General features: G+C 57.7%; 1 protein-coding gene across 1 annotated transcript in view; it reads right to left on the reverse strand.

Moving 5' to 3' along the window:
* The window catches only part of COL13A1 (collagen type XIII alpha 1 chain), a 73,863-nt gene that overhangs the window by 38,014 nt on the left and 17,088 nt on the right, over nucleotides 1-18,761 (reverse strand). The window contains exons 9-13 of the mRNA XM_073878895.1: nucleotides 17,535-17,591; nucleotides 12,645-12,752; nucleotides 10,524-10,550; nucleotides 9,708-9,743; nucleotides 315-359 (exon numbers count right to left, since the gene is read on the reverse strand). Of these exons, the coding sequence (XP_073734996.1) occupies nucleotides 315-359; nucleotides 9,708-9,743; nucleotides 10,524-10,550; nucleotides 12,645-12,752; nucleotides 17,535-17,591 (273 nt within the window). The remainder of the gene's footprint in view (nucleotides 1-314; nucleotides 360-9,707; nucleotides 9,744-10,523; nucleotides 10,551-12,644; nucleotides 12,753-17,534; nucleotides 17,592-18,761) is intronic.

An 18,761-nucleotide genomic window follows, 5' to 3' on the forward strand; every position in this document is an offset into this window, starting at 1 on the left:
AGCTGGGCTTTCCCGAGAAGCGTTTTTATGGCCCAGAGATGCCCGGGAGGAGGCCTGGCCATGTCAGGAGGGTGCTGGGGAGTGCTGGCTCGTGGGCCAAACAGAAGCGCCCAGCCCGGAAGAGCAGGCTGACACCGCAGGGGGAGAGGGTAGGGGGGAAATGTGTACCCCGTCTTCAGGTCTCCACGGCGGATATGGGAAGGAGAAGGAGCTGGGCCTCCCAGGTGTCCCAGAACTTGGGAGAAAGGGCCGGAGCTCAGGCAGGGGCTGCAGGTGGGGGGGGTGCTACCGGAGACAGGGGGAAGGGCAAGTACCTTTGCTCCATGTTTGCCCGGCATCCCTGGCATGCCCCGTTCTCCCTGAAGGAAGAAATAAAAGAAACACTGAGAAGAGGCCCAGACTCGCCCGAGGCCTCGGCCCTTGGAGAACGGCCTGCAGGGATGTCCACGAGATACTCCTGCTGGCTGGTCTGGAAGCTTGGGACGCCTGTCCAGCTCACGATGACCTCTGAGGACCTGGTAGCCACCGCAGGCCGTTCCTCTTAGCTACGTGAACTCACGGAAGGCCCCCCGAGAGAGAGAGGCTCACCAGCAGAGTCCGAGTCCCGAGGGGCTGCAGGAGGGCCTGTGCAGGACCTACCACCAGCCAGGGGCCCAGCTGGGTCAGAGCTCGGTGCACTTGGCCACTCACCCACGCATCCCTCCCTCTCATCGCCACCTAGCACTTCCGGCTCCGTTCTCACTCCAGAAGCTTCGCTCTCGTGGTACCTGCTGGCTGAGCCACACGGGCTCCTGCCTCTCCTCTTCATCTGGGACTCCCCTTCCTCCCAGCTTCCTTGGGTCTAACCCTTCCCAAGGGCATGGGGGTCTTGGTCCTGCACGGCGGAGGGCCAGCCTGTGGTTTGGGGGGTGAGGGTGGAGGCAGGGTGCTGCCTGGAACCCATCCATGGGCACCAGGAGAACTGTAGCTTCGGGACACTGTGGGGTTTGCTCTACGAGCTCAGCAGTGGCCCGTCTTTCTCCTCAACCTCTTTTGCCTCCCCGCGAAAACGCCAAACCACTGGGGCGGGGCTGTGAGCTCAGGACAGGAAGGAGATGGCGCTGGAGATGACAGCCAGTGACAGATGGAGGTCAAGAGTAGATGAGTCGAGGCAGACCTACTGTGTCCGAGAAGGGGCTGGTGCTCAGGAGAGGAAGGAGGGCAGCTCCGGTCTCGGCAAGTTGAGCCCCAAATGAAGCCCCAGCCCGGGCTCGGAATGCCAGCAGTGACAGGGGACAGTCAGCGCTCGGCTGTGGCTCCCTGTGTCTGAAGACAGCTGCAGGCTGGGGATGGCACCACAGGGTCCGGACACACTGTGTCCCGGCCCAGCCTCCCCACTCGGGTCCCAAGAGCTGTGGCCTTCAGGCCAGGCCCCAGTTCCCGCAGGCTTCCGGGCAGAGGGGGACACTGGTCCCACCTGGCCTCCATCTTTTCCGCTGCCTTTATCCCTTCTCTTCTGCCGTGTTCTGGGAAGTCCTATCCACCCTTCTGCTGGCCAAAGCTAGAACTTCTTCCACCCTCTCTGCTCCCTGACTGGGCCTCGGCGCTGGCGTCCGGGGAAGCTCCCCGGGACACTGGCTGGACAGTGACACTCCCTTACTGCAAAGTAGACACTGCCCGGCATTGACCGCAGAAACGGGGCCAGGCATTCCGTCCTCGGCTTCCTTCCCAGCCTCATCACCTGACATCCTGACACCTACTGCCTGTTTCCCTGAAAACACCACCCATTTTCAGGATTCCATGTCTTTTTTTTTTTTTTTTTTTTTTTGAGAGAGAGGGAGAAGGAGAGGGAGAATCTCAACCAGGCTCCACGCCCAGCTGTGGGCGTGGAGCCTGATGTGGGACTCGATCTCCTGACCCTAAGAGCGTGACCTGAGCTGAAATCAAGAGTCAGATGCTTAACCAACTGAGCCACCCAGGCGCCCCAGATTCTATGCCTCTCTGATGTTCCCTCGACACCCTGTTCATTTTTAGGGGCCTTGGTCAAATACCATCTCCTCTGTGAAGCCTTTTGCTATGCCCATACCCAATGCTGGTTCCTGGGTGCAGCGGGGACCACTCAGCATTTGTAATCAGCAGGCATGAATTAATGTCTGCCTGGGATGGTTCACCTCCATCCTCCTTGGATTCAGTCTCCAAATTCTGCAAAAGGCCCAGAATCTTTAGCTCCAAACACAGGAGCCCTTCCTCACCCTGACCCCTGACCCCTGACCCCTGAGTGACAGGCAAGGTTAGTGGATCCGTACTCAGGAGGTGAACACAGCAGATGAGTCATTGCCCCAGGCCCCAAATTCTGGGAAATCCCTCTTACAGGCCATTTACTGTGTCTTCCATGGGCCTGGCACAAGGTTAAAGGCTTTCCATCTTTCCTCTATTCAACCTCCAAGACTCCTCTCCGATGTGGCACTGGATTTTATTCCCAGTTCACAGGGGAACAAATGGGCTCTGAGAAGTCAGGTATGATGGCCAAGGTCATGCGGAGTAGGGATTTGAACACAGGTCTTTGCCGAAGTCCTGGTACCCATTTCTCTAAGCCAACCCCAAGCATCGATGGGCTGCTTCTAAAGCCCCTCTCAGCTGGAGGGCCCTCAGGTCCCTGCCTCGGAAGGGTGCAGGGGTCAGCGCAGGAGGGCAGCTCCTAGGGCTGGGGGGCTGGGTCTTTAACCCCACGCTGGGCGGGAGGACGGAGCTAGGCAGGGCCCTGCCCGCCAGCACAGGCCTGCTCTGTGGCCAGCAGAGGGCGCCACAGGACCTTGTCAGAAGTCTGGTGACTGTGGCCACGAGGGTGTCAGAGGCCCCTCCTCAGAGGAGTCCCCGCCGAGGGCCCCTGTCACTGTCTCCTTCCGTGGACCCAGGATCTCCTGCTAACATTCCAACTGGTCCAACCAGGTTGACTTAGCCCCAAAGACACCCCGAAGACAGAGTCCCCAGCAGTGGGGGGTCCAGGTGGGAAATCAGTTTGGCCCTTCCACTTCTGTCTTTCCCTCGCCTTCCCTCAATGACCCTGGCTGCCTCTTCTCGTCTCCATCTGGGGCAACTGGCTGGGAGTCAGGAAAGGCTGTGTGACCCTAGGTAAGCCTCTTTCCCTCTCTGGGTCCAGGCTCCTCCTCTGCAAAGTGAGTCAGACTAGAGTCCACTGGCCTGCTACTGCTCTGGCCCTTTCTCCAGCCACCGCCAGCCCTGCCTACCTGAGGCCTTTAGCCAGGAGAGAGGTCGGAGCTGGGGAGGGGACGCTGGGTCTGTCGGCAGCTGCAAAGCAAGGCTGTGGAGGTGGGAGTTTAGCTGTGGGGAAAATGCTGGTCTAGGACGGGTCTCAGGGGGTCTCTGCTTTCCCTCCCTCCTACCTGGAGGGACAGCTGCAGAAGCTTCAGCAAGGGGGGTGGGGTGGGGGTCTGCTCGAGCCCCATCTCTGGGCTTCTGTCTCCAATCTCAGCAGGAGCAGTGCAGAGCGAACCCCGGGGAGTGAGGGTTTCCCGCTAATTGGGGTTGTCCTCAGCCCGTGCCGGCTTGTATGTAAAGACAAAACCACCGTCTCCAGGGAATTCCGGGCCCCTTGGAGCCTCCTAAGGAGGCAGCCCTCCTCGTTAGCGTGGCTGACCTTCGCCCCTTCCCTCCCCTCTGGGTCAAGTCGCTTAATTCTACAGATGACCCAGGCTCTCTTGATCCCATCCCTCTGTCGGGCAGGAAGCAGGGGTGCCCCCGGCTGACCCCACCCTGCAGGCTCATTCCCCTCTCATCAGGCGGGGCTTACCCCAGCCTCACCTCTGCCCTGGGGACCGGCCCAGTCTGACACCAGGAAGCACTGATTCTTGGATCTGTGAGGTGAGACAGGGCTGAGTCATTGTCAAGGGCTTCGGGGTGGCTGTGGACAAGGGCACCTGTCTGCAGGGAGTGAGAAGGGGGTTTCTTGCAGCTATTGCTAAAAGGGGGACCATGACTTCTGTTTACATAATTTTTCCCCTCAGTGTGTCTTTATGAGGGTCCTTCTGCCCATTTCTCTTCTTAAAAGCGTTCCTGTTTAAAAGGTTTAGGTTCGGAATTGTGCTGATTCACTAACTCAAGTGTCTTCATCTTAAGTACAGAGGGAATTCTCATAGTCTGTTCAAGTCTAGGGTCCCCAATTTATCCCCTCTCTCTTTGCCTCCCCTTACCCTCCCAGTAGGACACCAGGAGCTCCCCCAGTGGGCTCCTAGCAACCCCACCTGGGCCACTCTGTAGCTGGGGAGGTGGGCCCTCTGTGCATCGCCCAGGGGCACAGAGCATGGATGGCAGAGGCTGTAGGGGAACCAGGCCAGAGACCCCCAGGCCAGGACATCCCACCACCGAGAAGCCTGGCTCTTTAACCTCTTGGTTAACCCAGGAACGCCTGATTGCTGGCCAGGAAGGGGTAGATTCCAGTCACTGTGGCTAAGAAAGCTCTGGGTGAGCACAGGTGGGTAGAGAGGGGGCTGCCTCGAATGACCTTGAAGGCCGGTCCCAGCCCTGCCTTTTATGATGCCACTAACTCTCCAGCCGGGCCTGGCACAGAGCGCCTTGCAGCATCAGTAGGTTTTCTATTCTGGTCCCGGCTTCCAGGTGGAGGGACCCCTCGATTACCGAGACGGGATGAAAGGCAGCTCCTTGGAGCACAAAATGGCCATGCTCCTGTCCTGTGGGAGTGGCCTCTTAATTGGTGATTTACTGTTTGTTGGATTAAGCAGGGCAGGGATTTGGCAAGAAGACACAGTCTGGAGGGGGGTGGGGGGCTTCAAGGTCAGCTCCCCAACCAAGCAGAGGTCAGGCCAGAGGAGTATGGGAGATGAATGGATCTCCCTGGGATGGAGCTCCCATGCAGCCCAGCGCCGTGGGGAGGGCCCCGGGTGAAGCAGCACCACACACAGACTCTTTGTTCTCTGCAGGGAGGAGGAAGGCCTGTCTGAGAGCTGTGCAGGGCTGGGGTGGGGGGTGGGGGCAGAGGCCAGCACGTGGCTCAGGCCTCGGGCCTGGACCAGGTCCCTTTCCTGGGCTGGGAAAGCCGGGCGAGGCAGGCTAATGTCTCTTTCTGCCCTAAGGGCAGAGGGTTCCTAGGCCTCCCTTCCAGGAAAAGGCAGCTCATTTCCTTCTTCGCTGCCCTAGCCAGCGCCAGACAGGAGAGGACTGGAACCGGGGAGTTGTCAGCTCCTCTGGTAATTAGGACCGGCAGGAAGTGATCTGGGGAATTACCGGGGTCAGGCGCCCCATCGAAGGCCGGGGCTTTGGAAGGGCGGCTGGTTTGTAATCTCGATTTGAGATCGGTTGATTTTGTAGTTAGCTCCAAAAAGAAAAGTCAGCTCTAATTAATCTGTGGGCTTTGGAGTGTGGGAGAAACAGGGCCCAGAGAGCACAAGCTGGGGGCTGGAGGCTGGCGGGGTGAGACTCTCAGCCCCCACTAAGGCCTCAGATCTGAGGCTCATGTCTCAGATCCCTGCTCTGCTTTATTTTAAATGGTCTGGATGTGCCCGGTAGGATTTCACGGCTTTGAAAGAGTGCTGTCCCCACCCCAGAAGGCTCCTGCATCTACCATATCCATCCGCACGGAGCGCTCCACTGTGCATGAATGCTGCGGGAGGCCTGGGGTTCCTCAGGCCCTCCGAGAGCCAGAGGGGTACAGGGGGGCCTTAGGAAGAGTGCACAAGTTGCCTTTTCCTGCCTGTAGTGGAAGTCCCGGGGCCATGCTAAGTCCTTGGGGGAATCATTTGGGGGGGATCAGTGCCCATGGACAAACACTCCACTTCCTGGGCTCTTTGACTGAAATGCATCAACCCCAAGGTTGGCTCGCAGAGAACCTAGGAAGCTCAGAGAAAGGCCCGAATCCAGCCCCAGCCTTCTCCCTCAGGAAGGAGATCAGCCCAGTTCCCACCTTCTTTCCTTCTAGGGGAGGAGGGCCTACGGGAAATGGGAAAACACGGCATCTGCCGCCTCTCCCGGCTCCTAAGGCCCAGGTAGTACAGTCATTTAGGGCAAGGATTTGGGATGAGAAAGAACTGTTTTTACTACTTCCTGGCTGTGGACCTTCCGGGACTCACCTCTGTGGGCCTCAGTTTGCTCATCTGTAAATTAGGGCTAAGAATAAAGCCTTCCTCTGAGGGTTGTTCTAAGGCTTCAGTAATATGATACGGGCACAGTGGCACGTCCACAGCTGGCCCGTTGAAAAGGCCAGTGAGGCAGCTGTGATAATGTTAGCTGTCATTCCGCAGACATGTGTCCACCCACGTGGCCCCCCGCTCTGACTGGCAGAGCGGAACGATCGTGCCCTTTTGCAGAACTGAAGAGGGGCGAGAAGGACCGGCATGGCCATACGGTGGGGGGGCCAACCTGGGCTGGGTGGGTGAGCTTCTGCCCCTCCCGCCCTCACCCCAGTGCCCTAGACATCTGACCTTTAGGGCCTGTCTGACCTTTGCCCCTGGGGGCCCCACAGCCTCCAGGAGGAATAACCATCCTTAGAAGCTGCTCTGGCACATCCTGCCCCCCCGCAGGAAGGGGCTGTGTGCTTCAGGCACGGTCCTACCCCCAAGACTGCCCGCGCATCAATGCAACCCCTGCTGCCGAGTCAGCTGGACCAGCTCCGACACACTTACAGATAAACTCTCACCAGGTTTTGTGATCCACATACAGTCTGACCATACCCACCAATCCCCTTGAAAGAGAGCCAAGGTTGTAATGTTTTAAACACACCTGGCATCTCACAACATATTTAAAGTAGATCGGTGGTCATAAATGCGGATCAAATTGGTACCACATGGGTGCGCAACCCTGCTCTCCGTGTCTAGGCAGAAGGGCTGGTCCCAAGCAGGGCTGGGGGCAGCGCAGGGCCTGCTGGCCACACTGGGCTTTGATCCGAAGGAGCTAGAGAGGAAGCCTGCCTTGCTAGCCTGGCTGGCCTTTGAGAGGATGCCAGGCTGGGTCCAGCTGCCTGGGGCGGGGGTGGGGGGGGAGGGCGGCGGAGGTGATGATGGACGGAACTAATCATTAGCAAACTCTGCAGGCCAAGAAACATCTTTGCTAAGAGTTAAATTCCCCCCTTGCTGAAAGAAAGACCTCCCTGTATGTGTATCAAGTCTCCGGGACAGGGCAATGGAAGCAGATGAGGAGGGTCTGTCGGTTACCCCATGGGTTCCCCTTACATCCCAAACACAGGGGCAGTTCCACTGCCTCTGTCCCAGCTGGGTGTTCCCACCACCAGCACTCGCTCCTTCCTCCTTGGGCGGTGGGGTGGGGACAAACTCATCCTCCCAGCAGCCAGCTGTCTCCCCCCCCCCCCATTCCAAGCCGAGAGAAGAAGAAGCTCGGGAGATAAGCCTCCACATCCCAGAGAGGGCACAGGGAGCCTAGGCTGAGACCCTCTGCGGAGGCACTCACTTCTGTTGCCTGGACAACAACACTGGCCTGGGGGCTCGGGCGCGTGAGACCTGGCTTCCAGTTCCAGCATGATCCTTCACCAGCTGTACAACCTTGGGCAAAGCAGTAACTTCTCTGAACTTCTCATCTGTGCCAGGGGGATAATGAGCTCTAACGGGTCACGGTGAGGACCAGGAGGGATGGGGACTGAGTGAACTTTGACCGAACCAGAGATGCGAAGTATTGCGGTACTTGTCCCTGGGCGTTAGCCTCTTGATCTCAGAGCTCTGATGGAAAGCAAACTTCTGCCTGGGGATAGTGGTCACTGGCTCAAGACCCCGCGGCCCCAGTGGGGCTGGGACCGTGGGACGAGCACCTGCAGCCTCCTGAGAGTCACCTGACACCACAGCCTTAAGCTGAGGCCTCTCCATCCTCAGAACAGTAGACCCCCAACCTCCTTTCCAGATGCACCGGGTTTTCAGTTGGTCCACAAATGTAGATGCCCGCCACTGGCATCGCTGTGCCCCCGGGGGGCCTGCACCGCACCAGGAAGCAGTAAGTCTCGCGAGTCTGCGTGCATGGTTGGAAGCAACCACAGAGGCTATAATTTCCACTTCCCGACACAATACAAACTTCTCAGTTTATGCCGAACTAATTAAAGGTCTCTCAGGTCTTGCCATTTCACCCCCCCCCCCCCAAACACCCATAAAACAATGCGGTGAAGGCAGCCTCCCAATTATAGAGTGCGAGGAATGTGCTTCTCTGGAGCACTCTGTCCCTTTCCCAAATCCCTCCCCCTTCTTGTTCCCCCTTTGCTTCCGGCCTCCTTTCTTCTCCTGCAGCCCAGGTCCGGGTTCGGAGCGCTGCACAGGGCTCCCCGCAATGGGTGGTGCCACCGGAAGGACCCAGGCCAGACTGAGTTCCTACTCTGCCGCTTGCGAGCCATGAAACTCTGGGCAAGCCTCAGGTTCCTCATTTGTTAGATGGGAGAACAGTACCAGCCTCGCAGGGCAGTCACATGGAAGGACAGCCTGGGCACACAATGGGCATTCAGTAAGTGGTGACTACTGCTAAGATTATTCTTTATGTTATTATCGTTATTGTAATGACCACCCCTGGGCCTGTGCTCAGATTGTTTCCCTGTCTAAAATGCCACGTCCCTTCAGATTTGCTGGTTGAGGGACCACAGTGGTGGGTTAAAAATGGCCATGAATGCTTTGCTATTCCTCCCACAAGAAGCAGAGGCAGAGTTCCCTCCCCTCGCCCCACTGACGCCACATGACTTGGCCATGTGACTTGCTTTGACCGACAGGACCTCAGATAGTGTGATGGCCTTGGATGCTTTGGAAAAGCTCTCATGCACTCAGACTTGGCAGGTTTGAACATGGCCCTGGGCCTACCATGCTGTAAGAAAAGCTGTGTAGCCTACTGGGAGCTGAGAGGCCATGGCGGGGAGAACAGAGCTCCCACCCCCACCCCCCTCGTGGCGTGCACCAGCCACCCAACATGTGGATGAGATGGCTTGGCCTCTCTATCCATCATCTGACACAACTGCATGAGTGAGCCCAGAGGACAGCAGCAGAACTCCCAGATGGCCCATCCATAGAACCAGAAAGAGAGAGAGAGAAATCATCCTTTTAAGCCAGGAAGTTCAGGATGGTTTGTTACACAGCTACAGGTTAACTGATACGCCCACCCAGTCACCAGGATGGGGCTCCCAGGCTGTCTTCTCCCAGAAGACTTCCACAGACTCCTCCCAATCTGGAATTAATCTCTCTACCCCCCACCACCCATATTCACACAATGCTTTGTAACGATTGCTTAGCACAATCTGCCTTCACCAGGGTTATTTGTACAGGAATCCTTCTGTCTCTCTAGACTGCAGGTTGTCAGAAAGAAGGTCTGGGACCCCCCCACCACCATAGCCCCCACCGTGCTCAGCATGGAGCTCTGCCCAAGGGCAGACCCTGGTCATCTGCTCCCATTTACCAGGCCCTCGGGGGCCAGTGAAGAACCTGGCCTGCCTGGGTAGAGACACAGGGATGCAGGTTGTCCGTGGGAGACCCACCTGGGTCTGGGGTCGGGCTGGGCCACTGATAGCCTGAGGCCCTGCCCCTCTGAGCCTCCTCCTGCCTCAGATGGAGACACAGACTCCTGTCCAACCCACCTCACAGATGTGAGGCTCACATTGGGCAAGCGTGTGTGCAGACATGTGTGTGCGTGACCAAGTCCTGCCCCTGCTGGCGCTGTGGTGGAGTCCTACTTGGGTTATCACTGGGGATGTAGGGTCCTTCCCTCCCCTTCCTCCTTACCTTCCGGCCGTGGTAGCCCTGGATTCCTGGGTCTCCCTGGGGGAACAAAGAGAAGAAAATTAGTGAGCTTTTCCCAAACGCCCCATTTTGGCTTGCGCACTTGCCCTCACATTGCCATTCCTCTTCTCAATGACTGTAAATCCTCCAGCCCTCCCTGGAACAATAGCTTGCTTCCTCTGAAGCCAACAGAGACTCTTCTTTTCAAAACAAGTCCCCATCCTGCAGAGGCGGAGGCGTGGTGGGAAGGGTCCACCTGGCAGGGGCCCAGGAGACCTGAATTTTGCTTTTGATTCCACTGCTGACTCTCTGCTGAACTGGGACAAGTCACTTTCCCCCAGGGCTCTCAGCCTCCACACGTGCAAAATGCTTGGGCAGGGTCAGTGCTTTGCAGCTCCTGGTCCCCCGAGTGCCAGGGCACCCCGCTTCAGAGGAGAGTCAGTTTGACACGTGGGCTTCCAGACAAGGTCTCCCAAGAGACCAGATGATCCCGAAGGTCCCTTCCAGTTCTGACTCTGTAGGAAACCCTCTTTTATTGGGATGTGTGACAGTGCCCCGGGCATCAACCTGGAGTCTCCAACCAGACCCTAAGCTCCTTGGAAGGTGGGACCACAGTGTCCATACCAGTCAGACTACCGGCTGTGCCTGGACACACAAGTGCAATCTCTGCGGGACCCAAGCTGTTACCAGGAGGAGGGTGACATTTTGAAGTGAACAAAGTGTGACCCATCTCTCACGGAGGCCACTCTCAGCGGCTCACTCGGTAGCCCGCAGAGAGCTCTCCCACCCATTCAGCGCACGGCCCGGAAGGGCCCTCACCTTTGGTCCAGGAGGCCCGGGTAAGCCCTGTGGAAGCAAGAGCAAGGTGAGTGGAAATGGAATGTGCTGGCAAACAGAGCAGGTCGGCGTGTTTGCTGCGGAGGCTTGGGGCAGAGGAGTGCTCATGAGCTGTGGGTGTGCTAGAGAACAGAGCTAGAGGATCCTGGAACGGGATCTGAAACCTGTGGAGTGTGTGTGTGCGGACAACAGGCTCATAGTGCCCTTCGGAGCCAACGTGGGGGCCGTGGGTGTCCCTGCTGTGCTCAGCCACTGGAAAATAGGTCAGCGGCAGCCTGTTAAAATGGCAAGTGTGGTTTGGTCCGCGTCCCTACCCACCCACCCACCTCCTAACCGGGACTCCTCCCTGGGACGCCAACCCTGCCCAGCAGAGCCTTGGTTTTGCCTTTGGCCCTGCCAGCCTTTGGGGGAGTCTTCTGTCTCCTTTGGCCCAGGGTGCTGTGACCACAGCCCTCGGCCGTGGGGAGGTGGTGTGGGCCGCGGGCCTGCAGGAGCCCGAGGGGAGAGGCGAGGGCAGGCTGGCTCCACTGCGGTCTGGGGCAGAGGTTTGGGCAGCACACACAGGCTGGAGGAAAGCAAGATGCCCAAGTCTGGTCTGTTCCCATGGGTTTCAAAACATGCTTCCTGGTTTTTTCCTTTATATAAACACCCTAACAACGAAAGCCACCTGGCTTGGGTTCAGTGAGTGGGAACCTGACATGTTTGGGGGGGTCAGGGTCAGCGAAAAAGTGGATTTTGGGTATTTTGGGGGGTTCTCTCAGCTTGGTTTGGTTTAGTTTCCTAAATTTCACTTCCTTTCAGGTTTTCCGTTTTCCCATCTACAAACCCATGGCAGTGAGACTAGTCTTTCTCCCTGGGGTCTCAAAACATAGAAGTATTTAAAATCCATTGTGGAGGTCGAGCTGGGCAGGAGGGCAGGCAAGTGAGGTTTTCACACCGAGCTGAGCTGCCACGCTGGGTGCCCTGGGTGGCCAGAGCTACCGCCGTGCCTAGAGGGGCCCTACACTGAGCCTCAGCATTGGCGGCTAGAGCAGCTGCGAGGCGCAGGTGTGAGGCTGAGCGACACGGAAGGCGGCCGTACTCGATGAGTGGCAGGGACGCCGCCAACCCAGCCATTCTATCACTGGGAATCTATTGCAGCGAAAGCATCAGAAATGCACACACACATTTATGTTCAGGGATCTCTATCACAGAAGGGAGCTCTTTACTCATAAATAGGCCCAGCAGCCCTAAAATTCATTTCATGGGAGACTCCAGCCCAAAGAAAGGGTGTGCTTTATGATGTTGAGTGAAAAACATAATGGGACACAAACTGTGACGTTACTCAGAATGCGACCAGCCTGGAAAAATGTTTACGAGCAGACAAGTCTAAGGAGAAAAATGGCAGGACCCTCCAAAATGTTAATGTTGGTGAGCTCTGGATATGGCAAAATAGACAATTTAAAATGTTTTCTTTGTCCATGTTCCAAAATTTTCACAATCATGCATGGTGCTTTTGTCATAAGAAACAAAAACAGTTCTTTTTCAATCATGTGAAAGAAACATTACTAGACAGACTTTGTCCTTCACCCTGTCCCTTCAGTAACATAGGACATTCGTCTTGGCTCTAAGATTGAAAGAACCCATTGAACTGCCCGGCTGCTCAGTTGCACTAAATAGGTCGAGAGAGCAAGGTCCTGGCCAGGGCTTGGAGAGGGGGCGCTTGGTGGACCCTGGGTTTGACCTACTGCCTGAGCGTTGTCTTGCCTGGAGGGGGCGCCTCTTGGCTCCTGGGCCCACAGCACGACCCAGCAATTCCACCTCTGGGAACCTAAAGCCACAAAAGGGGCAGCCTCTTAGCGATTTCCTCCCTGGAAGTCAATGACTGCCGTTGAGGCCTGGCCCCAGAGCTGGGTTTTCAGAACCAGAGCACAACAGGTGAGTGTGGCAGGGATGGGCAGCTTCTTGCAGGAGCCACCCACGTCCAGTGGCCTTGCTAAGGTGTTTCTACCGTTGGGTGGGGACCCAGGTTCTTGTCAGCGATGTAAGGTTTGGATGCTTCCAGAGAATTCTTGGGACAGATCTTGGAAAACGAGGTGGTAGAGAGAGAAAGAAGATACTTACGGGTGGCCCCATGGGCCCTGGCAGTCCCGGGGGCCCCAGAGGTCCACTTGGTCCAGGCGGGCCTGGTGGCCCCGGCGGGCCTTGGATGCCGGCCTGGCCCTGTTCACCCTGATGTTGGTGGAAACAAGAGTTAGGGGGAGAGCCCCGGGGCTGGGGAGCAGCTCCCGCCCCAGTACCATGCACCCAGTGAAGGCCCCGTGGAGGGCTCTGGTGGGCAGGCGGTGTGGCGTGGTGGTGATGATGCTGTGGTGGTGACCGCATGCAGGGACCAGTGGCAGCAAGGAGATGGCCAAGACACTAGGCCCCCAAGAGGTGGGGGGGGGGTTGTCCAGAGAGGACCTGCTGCACAAGCAGCTGGTCCCAGAGCAAGAGCCCTGCTGGGGCAGAGGCCGAGGAGTGAGCGAGATGACCCTGCCCGACCGCCGGCACGCTCCCGGCCCGCTCAGATGCCGGGGGTCCGGCCCAGGGGGTCCTCAGCCCGGCCTGCCTCGGCCCCTCCCTCTGTGTGGCAGTCACATCCTCTGTCTACGCCGGGCCTCCAAGGCATTCAACGACAGCAGCAGTCCCTTGTTTCTGCTGTCTGATTCTCTGGCCTTGAGTGTCATAGAGGGTCCTTAGGTCAGAGGCCACAGAAGTTGGCGTGGTTCACTAAACCACTGGGCACTAGATCTTGTGTAAAACATTTGGACTGGGGGCTTCTGATGTCGCACTGGGAGCCCTGGCACTCGACACCCACATTCCTGCGGGCAGTCACACCTCTCGGGCCTGGCCTGGGTTCCCCAGGTGCCTCAGCCCCCACTCCCCCATCCTTTCTGCGTGTGGCCTGCTTCTGTCACTTCCGTCATCTGTGCCTGGCCTCAGAGCACAGTTGAGTCTGCAACCCTGAGCTTGGTTGATTTTGACACTGTCAAGTGCCGTATGCCTACATGGGTCTCGATTAGTATTCTTCTGCCCTGCCCCCACTCCTCAGTCAGCTGCTCTGAGCCCAGCCCTCGTCACCCACTGTGCCTGTGTCCCGGATGGGCTGAGGGCCCAGGGAACTAGGGGTGGCATTGTGTTTCCTCAGGAGGAGGAGAGAGCCTGGTCCATGTGACCCACATCATGGGGCCGGGGGCCAACCAGAGTCCTCCAAATCTAGACCGAAGCTGTCATGTTATTTTCTAAGTGAGCTCTCCAGGGACCGTCTGGGCTCAGCTCCTGTGAGAAGGGGCCCATCCCTGCAGACTGACTAAAGCAGAACAGGCTGGCAGGCGTGCAAGCTCCAGGCTGGGATGCAGAGGGACCCGGGTGACTGGGATGTAGGGGGACACGGCCAGCTGGAGCTTCAGGCCGGCCAGCCTTCTCGGGGCGCTCTCAGCAACCCTCTGTGACAGGAACAGGGGGCTGAGGGGCCGTCAGCTGTCCTCCCTGCTGCAACCCCACGGGAGGAAAAGATGAGTAGAAACAAGGGGTGAGCAGCCTCAGAGTGAGAACTGTGGGATTCCAGCAGCACCTGCCGGAACCTCCCTCGGCTGGGACATCCTAGTGCAGATGGCACCCAGCATGGTCACGCTGGGGCCTGGCCTTCATCCTGCTGTACCCTCTGAGAAGCCACTCAAGGGCACAGAGGAAGAGGCGGGGGCAGAAATGGGTCATGAGGCCCATTCCACAGAAGAGAAAACAGGCTCAGAGAAGTTGAGCTCCCTGACCGAGGTCACGTGGAGAATTCCGTGGGGAGCCAGGACCCAAACCTGGAACTCCAGACTGTTCTTATTCATTCCAAATAAGCCCCCAGGAAAAAACCAAAACAAAACAAAACAAAACTGCTCCCTGTCCAACTTTCTGCACTTCGGAAATGACCTCCAACACCATCTGCCAAGTACATCATATTTCATATAGTTTCCTCTTTCAGCAAATGTCAGACTCAATGTTTAAGCGTCTTACAGAGCCTGTAAAGCAATATTGGTTTATTGATAGGAAATGGGCAAGCCTTTTTATGTCCCATGATGGCCAGCAGCAGAAAAACCCTAATCTCCAGGCAGGCTCTGCAGCAGGCAGAGTAGGGCCCCCTATGCTTCCCTCTCCGCTTTGGAAACCAGGTCGGGGCAGCACAGAAAGTTCTGGCTCGCCCACGCCTTGCTCTTGAAAAGGGAGGGAGTAACGTGCAGGGGCCTGGATAGAATCCTGGGCACCCTCTCAATTTCTGCATCTGTAAGGTGGGCATGATGACGACGGCCCCTGTACCCCCGGGTGGCCAGTGTGACCTTATACCAGATAGTCCATGTGGCATTCTTACCGCAGTGCCTGGAGCCCAGGAGGTGGCTAATGCAACTAAGGCCAGGAGGTGGCTCCTGGGGGCTGAGGCAAACGGCCAGTCTAAGAAGCAAGGACAGCTCTTCTGGAATGGGGTCTGACACAGGTAGGGGCAGGTGATGGGGGTGGGGGCTGGTGCTTCTCTGAGCTGCCAGGGGGCCCCCTGAAGAGCTGTGCTTGGAGTTGGTGTTGGGAGCACATGGAGGCTCTCGAGGATCTGGCTGCTGTAATGGGATATGCAGGCTCGAGTAGCCCACGCATCACGTGTCCCGCTGTATTTTTAGCTGTTAATTGGAGGGATTTTTCAGCCTTGTTCAATCAGGAGCCTGAACTGCTGGCCTCTGGGCTCCTGACTGCTGAGTGTGGCCAGATGGTGGCTCTGGACCCTGCTGTCCGGCTTTCAGAGAACATCTCAGAGCCCCGCCCTTTCCAGCATCCCCGTGACCTTGGGGGTAACCCCTGCACAGTGTGGGGAGGGCTGGGGGTGTAAGTGGCAGCCGTGGGCCGCCTGGCCTAGAATCCCGCTGCAATGCCTATGCCTGGATCCCTGGCTCTGCGGTCTCTTGTTTTCTGTTCTTTGCAACCTGGTTCTGTCCCAGCCTCCTTGGGTGCGTAAGGCAGGAAGAAGGAAGCAGTTGCTCACAATGATTACACCCGTTGGTTGTGGGCTACATTCCCTCTGCAAATTCCCTCACTCCTCAAACTCAGGTGACAAGTGATCAGGTGCTAAAACAATCCTTTTCTAAATATAAACGGTGTAGGTCCAACCGAGAGAGCCATGAATGTGGGGTCTGAAGACCTGGTCGCCGGCTTCCCATTCTGCCTCTCGCTGTTTGTGGGACCTTGGGCACAAATTCACTCCTCTGGGCCTCAAATTAAGAATAGCTCTGGAACCACGCCAGGAGCTATCCGAAGAGCTTTGCACACACAATAACCCTATGCAGTAGGAATGGTTAATACCCTCATTTTACAAACGAAAAAGCGGAGGCACAGAGAGGTTAAGCAATTTGCCCCCAATCCCACAGCTCATAAGCGTCCCAGAAGCTGAGTGCCCTGCAATCTACTGGGTGTGTGACCTCAGGCAGCTGCCTTCATGTCTCTGAACCTTGACTCCTCATCTGTGAAATAAGCGTGATCGTGCCTGAGTCATAAAACGGTTGAGAGAATGAAATGAAATCAGACCGGTCAAAGGCGCAGCCCTGTGGCTGGCGCCCAGTGGTGGCTGTCGCTGTTTTGAGGAGCAGGGGCGTGTGGTATTGGTGGATCTCCTGGGCTCGGGGGTTGTGTATCTCCACATCTGTGACATTCACGGGTCCCATTCTGTCTAATCGACTTGAACTGAAGTAGAGTGGGCTTCTGCCTTTGTCTACCGTCCCAGCCGGCCCGTCGGGGCCCGGAGACCTGCCAAGCCCCTGGGGACGCCACACGTGGTCTGGACAAAGGGAAGGTGTCTACCTGGAAGGTCCGTCTTTTTATGACTGGGGGTGGAGCCAGTCGCACTGAATTGAGGAGAGGCAGCAGCTGAAGAGAGAGATGAGTTGGAAGGCCAGAGGGCAAAGGCCAAAGATCGCAGATGTTCAGAATGATGCCGAATGTCGCCAGGAAGGCAGGGTGCCCAAGTGGGAGGGGAGGAGAGGAAGAGAGAAGAGTGATTAGCAGGCATGAGGCACAGGGAGGGAAGGTGTGGATGGCGCCCTCTCGCGGCTTGAGGGGGCGCAGCGCCGAGCTCGCCCTTGGATGGCCCAGCATCCCCAAAGGAGGAGTGTGGCCCTGCGGGTGTTGGCCAGCAGCAACCCCTGACTGGGAGAGTGGCCTCCTGACGCACAGCCCACCATTGCACTGCCGGCCCTGCCTGTCCCTGGCGGAGGACGGGGGCTGCTGGGCTGAGGGCAGCAGATGCAGAGGCTCTGGTCGGGAGCCACAGAACCAGCTAAATTGGTACTCAAAGCCAGGCTGGTGTGTGGCAACCACTGGGTTCTTTTTTTGGTTGAACGAGAAAGGCTAGCATCAGCGAATCTGAGGAGGATGGTCAAGGACAGTGCCAAGTCGGGCTCCCGGGGGCTGAGCCGGCTGAGGGTGCGGCCAGTGTGAGCACAAGCTAAGTGCTGCTGAGGTCTCCCGCTGGGGCTGGTGGGTTTGGAAAATAAAGGCTGGGGGCAAGGATGTCTCCAGCATGTTCAACCACTTTTGGTGGGGAGGCAACGTTCAATCACATTATCTAATGCGATTTTCATTTTTGGAAATTCTCCTTGCTTCCAGTCTCTCTACCAATGGAAGCTGAGTGCCCTGCGGCTTTAGGAAGTGGTTAGAGCCCATGTGACAACAAAGATGGTGTATAATTGACCTCTTGCTTTTGAAAGCATTTTAACTCACACGTGGCCCCTGGGATGAGTGTTAAGAACCAGGGGCCGCCTGGGCTGAGAACTGGGAGCCCAACTGTGGCTGGCCTTTCCAGGTCCCTGCTGCCTTTAGGGGCCTCGGCCGCCCCGAGAGCCCCGCCACCTCCCACTGTGGGGCCCGGCACGTGCAATGTTGGGCTCTGCGTCCAGGGAGTCTCTCAGCAGAGAGGGGCCCGGAGACCTTCCAGAATCCACAAACCTTGAGGGTAATGATCTGGTTGGAGCGCAGAGCCGAAAGAGTGCTGCTTAGGTGCTCCTGGCGTGGGAGGGGACCGAGGTGGCAGAGACAGGGCGACCGGGGCGTGAGTGCTGGAGCCCACAGACACCAGGTGCCCTGCACTCTGTCCCAGGGTACTCCGTCCCCCCACTCCCCACCCCTCCTCTCCCTCCCTCCCTGGGATGCTGCAGGCTGGAGCAGAGGCAGGGACCAGCCTGGATCTCCCATCATCCTGTGAGCCTGGAGGCCTGCCACCCCCCTCGTTCCTGCAGAACCCTGGGAAAACCAACAGGCCCCTCTCCCTAGATGCCCCCTTGCTTTCCTACCCACTTCCAGATCAACAGGGGGGTGCCCGCTGCCTTGCTCTGTCCAACAGCTGAGCACCCAAATCTGCTCTCACCCCTGCCTGACTCGTTCCCTACCCTGCCATGGCCGGCCATAGCTTTGCTGCACTCCATGGCCAAGGTGCTTCTGGAGCCTTCCATCCCTGCTCTCTCTCTCTCTTCCTCCCCCTCCTCCCCCACCCCACCCCCACACATTCACTAGGGACGGACAATGACACGCTGCCAATTACGTGTCTGCCGTTGTGTTATCTTTTGTGCCGGGGGATGCTGTCTTCCTTTCGGGTAACATAACAATCCTGTGAGCCCATCATTTCAAATCAACACAGCTGACCTTCTATTATTGTATCAGGACCAGGCGAGCCGGAATACCGGGGCCCCTGCGTCCCCAGGGCACACGCCACTCACGGGCTGTCTGTGTGGCTACCGGCCGGCGCCCCCTGCCCGGGGCCCAGCCCGGCTTTGGCCTCAACCCCTGCCCCAGCTGCTTATGGTGAAGGCCCCCTGCAGCCTCTCCCTGGCCCAGGAACCCCGGGGTCAGAGTCTGAGTGGCGGGGCACTGCTAGAAAGGCCTCCCGGTGGCCTTCCGGAGCCACGGTGACTCTGAGCCTGACTTGCACTTGTCTCCACTTCCTTGGTCTCCTTGCCTGATGGGGTGGCAGCCAGGGAAGCCACACCGTGTGTGTGCTTCTGGGCACAGTGAGGCCCGTGGCACAGGGATGGACACACAAAGATCCTAGGGTCTGAGAGGGACATGTTTCTAGTCCCAGCTCACTGGGGCTCTCAGCAGAGGGCCCACATCTTCGCCCTCCCTGTCCCAAGAATGACCTCTTACTATACTGGTGCCCACGTCGGCAACCGCCTAGTA

This window comes from Callorhinus ursinus, unplaced genomic scaffold (genome assembly GCF_003265705.2).
Source record: "Callorhinus ursinus isolate GAN/ISIS: 27379988/994484 unplaced genomic scaffold, GSC_fseal_2.0 scaffold31, whole genome shotgun sequence".
NCBI lineage: Eukaryota > Metazoa > Chordata > Mammalia > Carnivora > Otariidae > Callorhinus > Callorhinus ursinus.